Source organism: Necator americanus, chromosome V (genome assembly GCF_031761385.1).
Source record: "Necator americanus strain Aroian chromosome V, whole genome shotgun sequence".
NCBI lineage: Eukaryota > Metazoa > Nematoda > Chromadorea > Rhabditida > Ancylostomatidae > Necator > Necator americanus.
In genome coordinates, this window is record NC_087375.1 from 13,678,778 (window position 1) to 13,692,896 (window position 14,119).

General features: G+C 38.6%; 2 protein-coding genes across 2 annotated transcripts; one reads left to right on the plus strand and one right to left on the minus strand.

Moving 5' to 3' along the window:
- Window positions 1–667: 667 nt before the first annotated feature.
- On the plus strand, window positions 668–1,011 carry RB195_013787 (uncharacterized protein; the record flags this gene model as incomplete). The annotated part of the gene is made up of 2 exons (XM_064203777.1): window positions 668–686; window positions 818–1,011. 2 exons carry the CDS (start codon window positions 668–670, stop codon window positions 1,009–1,011), a joined length of 213 nt encoding a protein of 70 aa, XP_064059658.1.
- A 458-nt stretch (window positions 1,012–1,469) lies between these two features.
- Window positions 1,470–9,953, minus strand: RB195_013788 (uncharacterized protein; the record flags this gene model as incomplete). Its single annotated transcript, XM_064203778.1, has 3 exons — window positions 1,470–1,560; window positions 2,814–2,867; window positions 9,889–9,953. 3 exons carry the CDS (start codon window positions 9,951–9,953, stop codon window positions 1,470–1,472), a joined length of 210 nt encoding a protein of 69 aa, XP_064059659.1.
- Between the last annotated feature and the right edge of the window lie 4,166 nt (window positions 9,954–14,119).

Here is a 14,119-nt window from a genome sequence, read left to right on the forward strand (position 1 = left end):
TGATTTTTTTTTGTATAAGTATGCCGACAATGCGTCGATTGTCGAATTGAAGCGAGAGCCAAGATTGTTAACAAACTTTATTACGGCCAACGTCACCTTCATCGGAGCCTGGAAAGTCAAGTCATTTGTAATATATCCTCTCAAATGCCTCATCCAAAACAAGTCCTCTATCCCTAGAATGGTACATCCAAAACCGAAACCAAAAGAGTTCAAATCGTTGTGCTTACCTAAGTGGCCGCGCTCCGCTAATACTAATTTGGATGCGATCCGCGACCCGCATGCCCGTAGATCAAAACCCGCAATGGTCTTGATACAGAGCCAGCTCATTGGTCACGGCTATGCACTCTTCCTTTCTATTCATTTTTGGACTTTCAACGTTTATCCTAACCGCCTCCAAAGTTCTGCGAGCCACAAGTTCGGGTTCGATAGGATCGTGGCAGCTGTGCAGAAAGGAGCACTTTCATGAAATTTTCCGCGATGAGTTCTGTGAGAGTTTGCTGCGTTTGAACGTTCTGGATCTGGATGAGGCATTTGAGAGGATATATTACAAATGATCTGACTTTCCAGGCTTTGACGAATGCAACGACGCCGAAACGTTAGCCGTAATAAAGTTTGTTAACAATCTTGGCTCTTACTTCAATTCGACAATCGACAAGGGGCAATCTCTATGCCAAGATTCAAGGAAGGTCGGGCTTTCGCGCTTATTCCGCTAATGTGGGGGAATACGTTAGAGTGAACAGGGGGCCATGAAGCGCTTGTTAACTTTAATTTTTTTTATTATCTCTAATTCGTTATTACTTGTTGATTTGTTTGTCAGCCCTAGTTATCACATTATTATTATTATTATTATTATTATTATTATTATTATTATTATTATTATTATTATTATTATTATTATTATTATTATTATTACTATTATTATTATTATTATTATTATTATTATTATTAAAATCGTCCCTTGTCATTTATGCTCATTCGGCCGTAATTCGCTTGTGTTTCATCTGTTTTTGACAATTATTCCCTTCTTTGTATTCTTATTACGTATTGTTCAGAGAAGGGCAAAATAATGTTAGGTAATTATCAGAATTATTACCCTTTATCATTCTCTTTTTATCTATATTTACTTTTTCTTTTCATTTTTTCTCTCACAAGAGATATTATAGTGTTCAAATATTTTTGCGCTACAATCATAAATCTCACGTCGAGTTTTTTTTTTGCTATCCAATTTTGCTAGCTCATTTGCCTCCACCCTCTAAAATTTAAAATAAAAATCTGGTATGCTTTTGACTGTGTGAAAAAAATCATTGGGTTTCCATACAGAACAAACGTAATAATATGTATAGAACGCATAATTTTCTTGAATCTTGGGCAAATGAACAATTATTTATTAGTTGATCACTCTCGCCTCGTTCTATTTAAGTCTACATCATCCTTTGGCAAAACAGAAACAACGTGACGAATTCTTCCTTTCAATCTTTTGACCTCATAAATTGGTTGTAGTCCGAAGAACGTTTGAAGAGTTGTGAGCCAAGCTCTGATAGATATCGATCATAGTCATCACTGAAATGTGCACACTTTAGCATAAATATAGTATAAGTCTATAAGTATAAGTGAAAGTATAAGTCACCGTTTATGTTTTCCTGATTTTTTTTTAAGTAGACTGTTCGCTTAGGAGGAGTGAAGGGTTTTTTTTTTTGAAATGATCTTTGATCTGTGCCTCTTCATCGCACTGGAGAAATGAATGTTTTGTAAAAAAGAACATGAAAGCTTCTACTTTTCTTTGCCACTGCTCATTTTAATCATAGGATTAGTACATAGACGTGGGATGCATTCTTAACACACGTGAGGTTAAGTTGTTAAAGTGCATTTGAAAAGAAAACAATGTTCGGATCACAAAAATAGTAATTGTTCTCGCCTATGTATTTAAAAAATCTGAACTATTGTATGGATCAAGTTTGCATTGGAACATTGCTGGGAACAAAATTTTACAACAAACGAGGTGAAAACATTCAAAGGTTCATATGATATATGTAAAATAATGTTTCTTCAAATTGCGAAGCACTTAACTGACGACTAGAAGAAAGTCGTTAATAATCGAGAAGGATAGGATGATTTTCTGGTTTTTTTTTCTCTGGAAATAAAGCTCATTTTTCTAATTAGAGGGAACATTGGCAGAATCTCTAAACCACAATTAAAAAATCACTAAATAAGAAGTTAACGTTGTTTTTGAAATTTGAATTGAAAAAAGAACTCTTCGCACTCATATTTCCGTTGTTGCCCAAAAACAACGCATTTACATATTAGGAATGACTGCACTCCTTTATTCTGGACATATCCACTAGCACTTATCATCGCCCAGGTGACCAGGGCGCTGATGCAAACGCAAACTTCTCTTCTTTATACACGTTCTCTCATTCATCTTCCCTGCCTCTATCGATCCCCTATCGTAAATGTTCGGGAAAACATGAGTACATAAATTTGGAAGAAAGTGCTTGCTTAGCCTCAGAGAGCCCCTACATTTACGAATATAGACTGCAAAGTACAAAGAAAGAAGAAAAGTGAAAGCCAGCGTTTGATAGCACTTCTTCCTGTCCCTTTCCTTTTAAACAAGTTGTTTATACTAGTAATGGTACTTTTGTGAACTTTTCAGGAGTTGTTCTATTTTACTGCATGGGATTTACGAAGATGAGTACCTAATCAGTCACCAATAAAATGTCAAAAAAAAATCTTTCAGCAGTCAAACCAAACATTTTAGTCCAAACAATATTTTACAAAAATTTCCGAATCTTTAGAACTAGTGAAATTGAACTCACTCGCTAATACTAGGTCTAATCATGCCGTTGAGATATGGAAACGCAAGGCGATCTCTGCAATAAAAAACTTTTAATAGACGAATTGATCAACGCTAGTGCTTTTTGTTTGAATAAATCAAGAAAAACGTATTATTCTCTGGGGTGCTATTCAAACTCAATCGAATGTAAAAATAAGAATTCGAGGAAGTAAGTAGTAGAAGTAGTACAAGGCTGGCGCGCTCCAGTCGAAGTCCTTGTAGAAAATACTGTGCCGGAACGCTCGAAGCCATATCTTCCGGGCCGTTTTTTATGGCAATTAGGAAGAAATGGACGGAATCACTTCCTTTTCCATAATCTACTATCCCCTATACGAATACTCCTCCTGAAATCCGTACCACCTCAGATTCGTGGAGTGATGCCTTGAAATTGATGGTCGCAATACATCAAACGTATTCGACAGCAAACAAACGATGGTTGAGTGCCTAATTTCAGTGGTCAAATAAAACCGTCCAGTCATACTGCAAGTCCGAAATGGTACCGCAAAGAAAGCTCGAAAAACATGCTGATGATCGTAACTTCAGCTCCGACGTAACTTCCTATTGGCATGAAAGAAAAAACAATTTGTGCTCGAAACAACTATAACAATATGCACAGGAGATAGGGAGCAGGAGAAATCACACAAATTAGCTATGAGCATAGCTTTTTCGAACAGTTACACGAGATAGAAATCTAACACCCAGTCTCCAACTGCGAATAGAACAGTGAGGACTCCACGTGGAGTCGGAAGCCTTTAGCAGGTACGTGGAATGCCTGGTTTGCAATGCCATTTATATTAAAGAAACTGGAAGGATACTGAGCTCGCGTAACGAAGAATGCTTGGGTAGCAAAAGACGTAGAAGTTTGACACCATGAGGGTGACACAAGAATGAGAAGGAGGATGGAAGTGAATTTCAAATGAGGTGCAGGGTATTAGGCCTTGAAAAAGAAATGTCCGGTAGGAAGACATTGGAACCATTCTTGATTTCCGTCACGGATCCATCCATGTATACAATAATGAGTCTTTATCTAACACTAACGACTTTTGACTTTTGACTGCCTTTCGTAATACTCTGTGAGCTATAAGATTATTCGACACAGCGTTCTCTAGCACTGCCCATACATCATTATTTAAGGATACTGCACGGTGCGTAGATCCCATTCGCCTAGGGTGACAAACTATGATAACGAGGCGGTTTACCAGTCCCTCAGGCGGTGAGACTGGTCAATTTGCCTTAGTGCTTGGAGTGCTTGCGCGATGTACTTAGAACAATATTGAGGGTTGCCAAGGAGAGAGGATGAGATTAATGAAATAACATCAAAATCTCCGAACAATTTTTAGGGTTTTGATAAGGACGAGGTTGTCGAAGCGTCAGACCATAACGTTTCACTATAACCTCGTTAGCTGGACAAGAAAACTTAAATCTATTAGTAGCACTTTTAGTAGTGAATGAAAAAATAAATAAAATGATTTAGTAATATTAGGTGCACATCGATGAACATTCTATGATGTTACTGATACAATGATATTTATTAGGAATTAAAGGCGCTGAGAAAGTAGTTGATAACTGATAGCTAGCATCGCTTTTTAAATTTATATCTGTTGGTTTTATACGAAAAAAAAACAACCCAATTTTGTAGTTTCCTAGATGTTCTACATACTTGTACCCATTGTTTGTATGCTCGCGACTCTACCCGCTGTCTAATTGATATCTGTCCAAGAACGAATAAAGGCGTATTCATTACCTGTTTACCGCTGCAACCGTTCTACATTTCGAAAATTAACGCACAAATTACTATCATTCATACGAGTAAACTTATTTCTCACCGCTTGGACCCAGACAAGCTTAAAAATCTGTCGCTGACGACAAAAAAGAAAAATAGAACGTCTATCAATATCTATTGCGCAACATTTCCATCATATAAGACCTATTTAAGAACCGTGACACTTATATCTATTCGGACAACTAAGTTCGACTATGCCAGCCAACAGCAGAGGGTGTGGATTGCTGCAAATGCCTCGCGGTAGTCTGGTAGTGCTTATGTCCTGGAAACAATAGTAGGGTCAAAGCGACATGAAGCACGTACGCGGCTTCTGTCGCCTCGGTGAAGCGTGGTGAAACCTTTGTTGGCCAAACCCATCGCTGCTGTTTGCAACGGTCCCAACTCGGTTCTAACTGCTGTCTCCATCGCGCCATTTCGAGCGCGTACGCAAATACACCTATTACTATTACTATTACACTCGCGATTCATGTCGCTTTGACCCCACTATATGGACGGTTCATTGTTGATGGATACAGGATGTGCTGCCGCTGCACCTTCCCTTGCCATAACGACAAGAATTGACGATTGTGACTCAATTTTCAACAAGCATTGATTGCTTCTAGGTGGGTGTAGTGCAGTTGGTAGGAGATTCCGTTCCTGCTACACAGTCGATAGATCAAATCCTTGCTAACCATGTGAGGAAATGTGATTTGTGTTAGAAAAAATCCACCCACATCATATTTCACCCGAAAGTAACTTATTTTACGCAAATTTGCATTTTTTTGAACCCACATTAAATACTTTAGCTTGCCAATGTTGGTCCTCTGCGTTTCTAGAATGATTCATTTAATCAGACGGGAATTTAATTCCTTTGATTCCTCGCATTGCTGTTAACATCTATTAAGTTGTTCGGATATAAACGAGACTTTCGAAACTTTACGAATTTCGAACAGCAATTTGGACAGTTTTGGTTCCATTTTGTTCCTGGCGTTTTCCTGTATATTTTACTTTCTTTTTTGTTTATTTTTGATTTCTGCAATATTTTTTTATTTCATAAAATTTTCTTATTTCATAAAAACAAAATTTTATTTATTTATTTATTTTTTTATTTATTTTATTTTTATTTTATTGAAGATGTGATTTCGCGAAGTCAATGCTACAAACGGTTTCAACGCTTTGAAAATGGAAATGAGAGCTTAGAAGACGAAGAACACCGACGTCGTCCTCAAGTGGTGAACGACGAATTACTGAAGAAGGCGATCGAGTCTGATCCGACACAAACTACAAGAAAACTTGCCCTAGGGTTCGGATGTTCGAATTCGACAATTGGCGAGCATTTACATACAATCGGGAAGACAAATCGGTGCGGCAAATGGGTTCCTCATAAGCTGAGTGTTGGAAATAAAGCTGTCTGTAAATCGAAAAAAAAATCGAAGAGTTGGGCTGGAAAGTTTTGTCGCATCCGCCGTATAGTCCGGACTTGGCTCCTTCGGACTACCATCTATTTCGATCGATGCATCACGGATTGTCGGAGAAAAAGTTCAACAATATCGACGAAGTCCGATCTTGGGTCGCATCATACTTCGACTCACCGCCAACCAAATTCTTTGAGGACGGCATCCACAACCTGCATGATCGATGGCGAAGCGTTGTTGATAGTTGTGGAGAATATTTTTTGGAATAAAGATTTGTTATAATAAATTTTGCGATGTTTGAAAGTTTGAGTCGAAAGTCTCGTTTATATCCGAACAACCTAATAGAACAGCCATAATGTAAATAATTCATCGTTTTATATCCCCTCTAAAACATATTGCAAAAGCAGACAGAAATCTGCCAGATTCTAACTGTAGCTATGGTTACTGAGGGCTCCTTGGTTTCTTTAAAAGGGCACACTTTCCAAAAATGAAAAAAAAATGCAATTTGGTTCATTCAAATTTAGCTCTTCATTGATTTAGGTTGTGAATTTTTTTTTACTGTGAGGGGTTCACCATAAAGCTGGTAACATGACTACGGCGCTTATAGGACGCCTCTAATTCTATTGTACATGTAATAGAGCGGATGAATTAACAATGAATAGTTGATGTTTTTTTTTTTTTGCAAGACATTAATTGCACAATTAACAGCCAATTCAATTATTATACATGCATTAATTACCATTATGATATATGCACAGTTTGCACGGCAGAAGCGCAAAAATTTGTATTCGTTAAACTCATGGTATGATGTGAGGATGTTTTTTTAGACTGATTTCGTAAAAATGTCTAATTGAGAAGAACAAAGTGCATTCGTAAACACAGCAATTTTTTATTAGCTAGCAAAGAGATGCACACATTAAAATAATCGGGTCAAAACAACATGAAGCGTGCGGTGCAGTTGCGTAAATGGCTGCGCTCGCACTGGTGCGGTGGAAATGGCGGTTGGAATCGGGACCATCATGAACTGCAGTAAGGTATGGTGGTAACTAAGGTTCTACCGCGACCAACCGTTACTCTTCATGTCGTTTTGACCCTATATTTTGCTCTGAAAGAATCTGGCTACACTTTAGTTTTTCCGGTCGTATGAGACGTCTAGTACTTGGAGTAGATAAACATGGATGGATCAATGGATGAATGGATGAACATGGATGGGATGGGTGAAGGTGAGAGGGCGGGGAGACAAGAGTTGGGACCGACGCGCGCGCTTGCAGTGCGTGCTTCTTCCGGCTTGTCCCAACACAGCGACCAAAGCAGAATGGCTAAAGCTATGTTGGAGCGCCGAAGCATGCGTGCCAAACTTCTCCTTCTTGTTGTGGCAGGTTACAACGTCCCGCTCCTGTGCTTGCATTGACCGATCACAGCAGAGACTGCTGTGGCTTTTGTCGTGGAGCCGAACTATGAACTCACGACTCCCACAATATCTCATCCTGACACACGTTCCCGTCGCTTTACGTCGTCACGGTCTTTCCTATCCAGACAAATGCCACAGATCACATTTTTTTCATTGTGGATGAAGCTCAAAGAGAAAGCACAACTTTTCTTTGAAGGCTATGTTTTAAGGTGTTTGTTGTTCTTCTTTCCATCTTCTCCTGAAAGCACTCACATCTATAAAACGATTTAAAAAAATAACGCCTAGCCTTCTGGGGATAATTTATTTAACACAGTAGCAACAATCTCTGATGGTCTCATCGGACATTTTCCTTCCGCGTGGGACAATGTTCGATAATTTTGTGCGGGCAGCATAAATATATTCTGTGAGAAGTTATCAAGAATTTAATTCGGTCTGTAATACGCTAATGATACATTGCCATAGTACATTGGCCAGCGATGTACAGTCGGGTCAAAACGACATGGAGCACGATGTAGTTGCGCAAGCGGCTGCACTCGAATGAACGCGATGAACGATGGTAGCCCTGGTCCTCATTCGAACCTAACCGCTAGCTTAAACGCACCGCTAGGAGCGCAGCCGCTTACGCGACTGCACCGCGCTCCAAGTCCTTTTGACCCTAGCATAATCTGACAATCAGCGCGCGGAAAAAATCAACACGGTTGCAGCGGAGGGCATGTGGCGAAACCGATTGGTCATCAATGTGATTAGGTAGCTTTCGTCTACGTAGTTATTCGTAGTCTACTCCACCAAAAGTTTACACCAATTTTTTTTTTGTTTTCATTTTCTGTCGGTGAATGCTGATGGATTTCTTTGAGGGGACATTATGTCTCGTATAGTTTTATTTGAAGGGACAAAGTTTTCATTTATTGAAGAAGAAAAGCAATCCATTGAACTTAGAGAAGCCTAAATGTTCAGCAAAAAGATTCTCTTTTGCTATATTAGAAAATTTTTCTAAAACATGAAAATGTGTTGTGAAGGGTGTACCTTTGCATTGTGTTGGTTAGCTCACATTCCATAATTAGCCGTCTCTTTCTTCTGGGAAAGTCAATCTTTCTAGGTCTAAGAATTCTCTCAGCGAGAGTTTATGAACTTCTCAGCATTCTTGAATAGAACATGAAATAACTTGATGTTCTTTCTTCAATTAGCAGCGTTCCCATAAGAAAAAAAACGAAGAATTCAATGAAACAAAAGAAAAGCTATTAATAATGATACATAAGACCAAAGGGGCAGGAGTAGTGTAGCGGTTAGAGGTTCCGCTGTCTGCACTATCGATCGCAGGTTCGAATCCGCTCTAGTGCTCACTGAGCCTTCCATCCCCCAAGGGTCGATAAATTGGTATCAGACTTGTCTGGGAGGGATAAAAACACTGACTTGACACATCGGCTGGCCACCGCAAGTCGTTGTGTAGACCAGTTACACGTTCGTTAACCGATTAATCTCAAGCATCTTCCAGTTAGATAATTATCCGGAGGATAATCTCTTAAGAAGCTATCCCAAAGCGTTTTAATTTTATGGTCATGTCCCCACGAAGCAAATCTCGTATTCTCTCGTAATTCTCTGAAGCTGACAAACGCAGCAATATATGGCTGCGTCAAAATAAATCCGTATATCTGCGTATTATTATCTGTGTATTATAGTCATTATCATTTCAAGATATTTATGCGAACACCCGAAGACCATAAAGTTCTGCTGAGTGCTTTTTTTTCTGAGTTAAGGCAAAATGTAGTCTGGTCTGAGTTATGTTCTCTTCAAAACCTGTGATCTCGATTTCTCAACTTTTTAATGTAGCTTTTTTCCTGGCCAAAATCTCCTTGATCGGATCGGTCAATTCAGAATAGCAGAGGGCATACTTTTTTCGCTGAGGTAGTTATATTTTCAGTTGATAAATGAACCATAAACCCTATTGAAACTTCTCCTAGCTAATATGAGGAACGCGCTTACATTTGGAATTTCATTTGTGAAAAATTTTGTCAATTTAAAACTTACAGTTACAATTAAAATTTGCATTCCCACTAACTAAATGTTTGGTTTTTCGAAACTTCTCTACTGTTCCAAAGACCTAACGTTCCATATGTGTGCGTTACGTGCGTCGGCATCAGCTAAGTTCCATGACGAACTTACAATCACTTAGCTATGTACATACACGAGTTGTATGAGTGAGTATTCACAAGATGAGAGCGCTGGTGCTAGTGATCTCATTACTTTTACAGAATCTCTCGAATGCCATCTAACATGTTGGTTCTTTGATCCGTACCAACTTCACATAACTGATCAATCAATATAATTAAAATATCAATAACTTCTCCGTGTAATTTCGAGTAAAACACCATTATTTAAAGGAATTAGACGAGAGTGAAAATTAATACGGAAAAATTCCAATTGATTTTAGTATTGATTATTGCAGACAATAAACGAATTAAAAAAAACTTACTGGATTTTTAGCCGTAAAGCAAATACGGTGGCTAGAAGAGCGAAGAGCAGCAGTAGACAACGCATCTAGCAAATATGAACGGATGGGCGGAGCTTGCGGTCTTATTATTGACAACAGCAGGATCCCTAGCACTCTTTTTTTTGATCTCATTCGGTGGTTGATGAGGGTTACGTAAAGCGCGTGGATAACCACACTGAAGAAGAATTAAGAGAGATCCCCTGTGAAGATCTTCCACTTTTTCTCTATTTCATTTCTTTTAATTCTAGGGTTTCCTGAAAGTTCTTAAAAAATTAACCACTACTCTCATACTCTAGTAGAGTGGATGCTATAGGATCAATTTATGAAAAATTGAAAAGAAGTTGTTTTGTTTGTACCTAACAAATACGGAACTTGTCTTTCCTTAAAGTAAGTATTAATCTACTATAATAAAAGGATAAGTGAGATTAGGAGCAATAAAAAGAGCAGCCATTAATATTACTGGCATGCTCTCGCACGCATGATTTCTCTCGAATACCTGCTGAATTAGAACCGTTCTTTCCAGAAACCAGGGATAACGGGAATTCGCTTATTTCTTGGATTGTAAGCGAATTGCAATTGAGCGATATGCAATTCGTTCTTACTTAGGGTAACTGAGGAACCAATCATTAACTAACTTTTAGAATTAGGAACTAATCACTGCAATAGTACCTATGATGTACAAAAATAAAACATAAGCGTCAAGTAATTAGTTTCAAGAAAAGAAGGAAAAAAAGCGTAGTGCTCACGTCGAGCGATTTTTCCCTGGGATTATCAAAGGTTTTTGTTTGTCGGTAAAGGTTAATTTCATTATCGTGAGTAAGTGAACAAACACCTTCTAGCCCTTATTAAATTCGATTTAGCGTTGTAAAATTGAGGGACCATACGTTAAACCAAAGTCTCAGACTCTGTTCGGTTAAATCTTTTATTTGCAACACTTTATATTAAGCTCTATTTTTATACTAACAATATTTACACGATTTAGATTATTAAGGGATTTCAGACGATTTTGGATGAAAATTAATTGAGAGCATGAGAAAAACCACATGAATAAGCTAATTACAATATTTGGAGAAGAAGAAAAATGATAACAATACATAGGAATGTAGAAAATGTTTTGTATACAGAGAAGAAAAATACCGAGGAAAAAGGAAAAGATATGCACTCGCAGAAATTTACGTCTACACAGTGACGTGGCTAAGGGAGCGCAGGTCCAACTCAGTTGGACAATTGCATTGGAGGTCTGAAGATGGGGAAAGTCAGCAAACATACATAAAATGAACAAACATAAAATGATGTTCTAAAAAATTGACATAAACAAAGATTGTTAACAACCTTCAGTAGTTTCCTTACTATCCTCTTCAGCATCCTGCTGAGATTTCGGTCTCTTACAGTATTTAACGAAAAGTATTCGCACCAAAATCCAAAACCCAGAGCAGAAGACGAAAAAGAGGATAATGATCAAGGCGACAACCCAGTTCCATGATTCTGAAAACAAATGCGGGAAAATGAAAAAAGTAATGAGTAGTAACATCATAAGGATTATGATCTACTTTTAATCCTTGTTTAGACTTTTTTTTTGCTATCAGTTCAATGGCTTAGAGACGGCGTTTGAGCGGTAATTGTACCATTCCCTCAAAATATCCATATTTTCTGTTTTCGACTACTTGTTAAGCTGATTTGAGAGTGTTGTTTGCGAGGCAATGGTCCCTTTTAGACTTGAAAAATAACGCCCACTGAACAAATGAAATTCTGTTGAATGTTTGGAGTTTCGAATACCAGTACATAAAAACTGCAGCTATAGGCATCATATATTTACCAAATATAGCATATTCGTGCCGAAATCACTTACGAAGGACACCTGAGACATTAAAAGACTTGAGAGCATCTTTCGATGAGGATTCTCGAGAAGAGGCAGCGCAGATCAGCACTGTAGCTGGCAAAATAACGTAGGGTGATGTTGTTTTTAAGCATACAAGTCGGTAACATTAGTTTTATAGGATTTGTATTAGTTTCAGAAAGAGAAATACCTCCAGCTTACTCTAAACTGTATTTAACTCACGGTATATCGAGCTAAGGGGACCTTGATTATGAAATTCCATCTTAGCGGAAAAAAATAATAATAGAGGAGTTTCTCTGTAATTTTGATGGGCGGGAAGTCTAGTATTTGCAGAAAACATTTCACGAAGATTCGTTGATAACATTAGGAAAAACATTAGCTTGTAAATAGAGCGGGTGAGGGTATCTTACAATTCTAAAAAAATAAACAACATAGATTGTTTGCACCTAAAATGAAATACAATATTTTCTGAACTACGTACTTACTAAGTAATGCATGTGGCACAAGTAGTTAAGGGCTAAATTTTTGTAGATTCCAAAATAAACTTTGAATATCAGGTGATTTCATAGATTTTCGCGTGTGAGGCGAATTTTACAAAGTGTTTTGGTGCTGAGTGAAAAAAACCTCCTATTCACAGCTGTAAAATGAATGACATCTTACAAAGTTCTACAAATTTTGGGTACCATGCCCCCTCCCCCCCTCCCCTCAGTGCATGTCCTATCCTAATAATTAACTATTACGGAGAACTAACGCAAAATCAATTCAGATAAGAGTAAATATTTCTGCGGTTGGAAATCCAACTAAGTGTCCTTCCTTTTTCGTCACTGTTCTACAAAACTATCTAGTTCCATACTGAAAATCGATGAGCAATAAACGCCTTGTGGTGTACCAGCTCTAAACAAGTTCTGAAGGCACGTACCAGGGAATTGTTGGGATAATTCACCAAAGAGAAAGAGGTGGGGGTGCAATTCATGAATGTGGATATGGCCGCACTTAAAGGCATCACCACACGAATCTGAGGTGGTACGGATTTCAGGTGGGGTATTCGTATACGGGATGGGAGACTATGGAGAAGGGAGTGATTCCGTCCATTTCTTCGTAATTGCCGTAAAAAACGGCCCGGAAGATACGGCTTCAGGCGTTCTGGCGCACTATTTTCTACAAGGAGTTCGACTGGAGCGCGCCAGCCTTGTGCTGCGCCGCATCTTCCGGGCCGTTTTTTACGACAATTAGGAATAAATGGACGGAATCAACCCCCTCTCCGTAGTCTCCCATCCCGTATACGAATACTCCACCTGAAATCTGCACCACCTCAGATTCGTGTGGTGATGCCTTTAAGCACTCCAATTAATCCAAAAAAAGGCCTGTGAAACTGTAGTGGTTGCACCCGTTTCTTCAACGATGCAACTTGTTACGTCTGAAAAACAACGCAACGTGTCTGCGATTCTGATGTAAGTCTGATGTTTATCTGAACTTGGGACTTTAGACGTTGGAGGGTGACGGAATTACCCGCGTTCTATCGCATTACAGCTTCTGGTGTGGTATGCTGATCACGACTGTTCATGAGCAGCATCGAGTCATCGATCGATACTGGTTACTACTGCCTTGGACTTTCGGTCGTCTAATAGTCATTAATAAACACTAAAACATAATTACTAAAGCATTTACAATTGGGCTTAGGCGGGGTAGCGCAGTCGGTGAGAGGTTCGCTTCGACCTTCGGTTGATGGTTCGGAAGTGCCCTAGTGCAAACCAAGCCTATCATCTCTCCGGGGTCGATAAATTGGTACCAGAGTTGTCTGGGAGGATAAAAACACTGATTTGACACATCGGTTGAACCCCTCAAGTCACTGTAAGGGCCAACACGCGTTCCAAAACCTCAACGATTACGTGTATTTTTTTCATCTATTTCACTATGTGACTTATTCCTCTCATTGCACTCAAATCTGAGAGGAAATTTTTTGCTGATCTCACTTTTAGACGAATTCCAAATAGATGGCTGCTGTACAGGAAGTTAACTTCATGCATGCTTTAGCAACAGGCGAATTCTATATTTTCTTTGCTCAAAAAATGACAAATTGAAGAACAATACATATTACATTATATTAACACTCTATATAACATTAACTTGTAGAAGTGAAAAGCATTTCTCGTACCGGCTACATTCGCAGGAGCTATTTCAGTAGTAGCTTCTAATTCTTGTAACCACGTCAAATTAAAATTACCAGCCAGCTGATCGGTAGAATTCATTATTAGTCCGCAAAATAAGTCGAGACTGAATTTTAGAAGATGTGGCTAAAATGATAGCTTCTATTATGCCGATAATATGTAACAGTATATGTTGAAAGAAGTGTGTTTAGGTGATGTTGAACGGAGC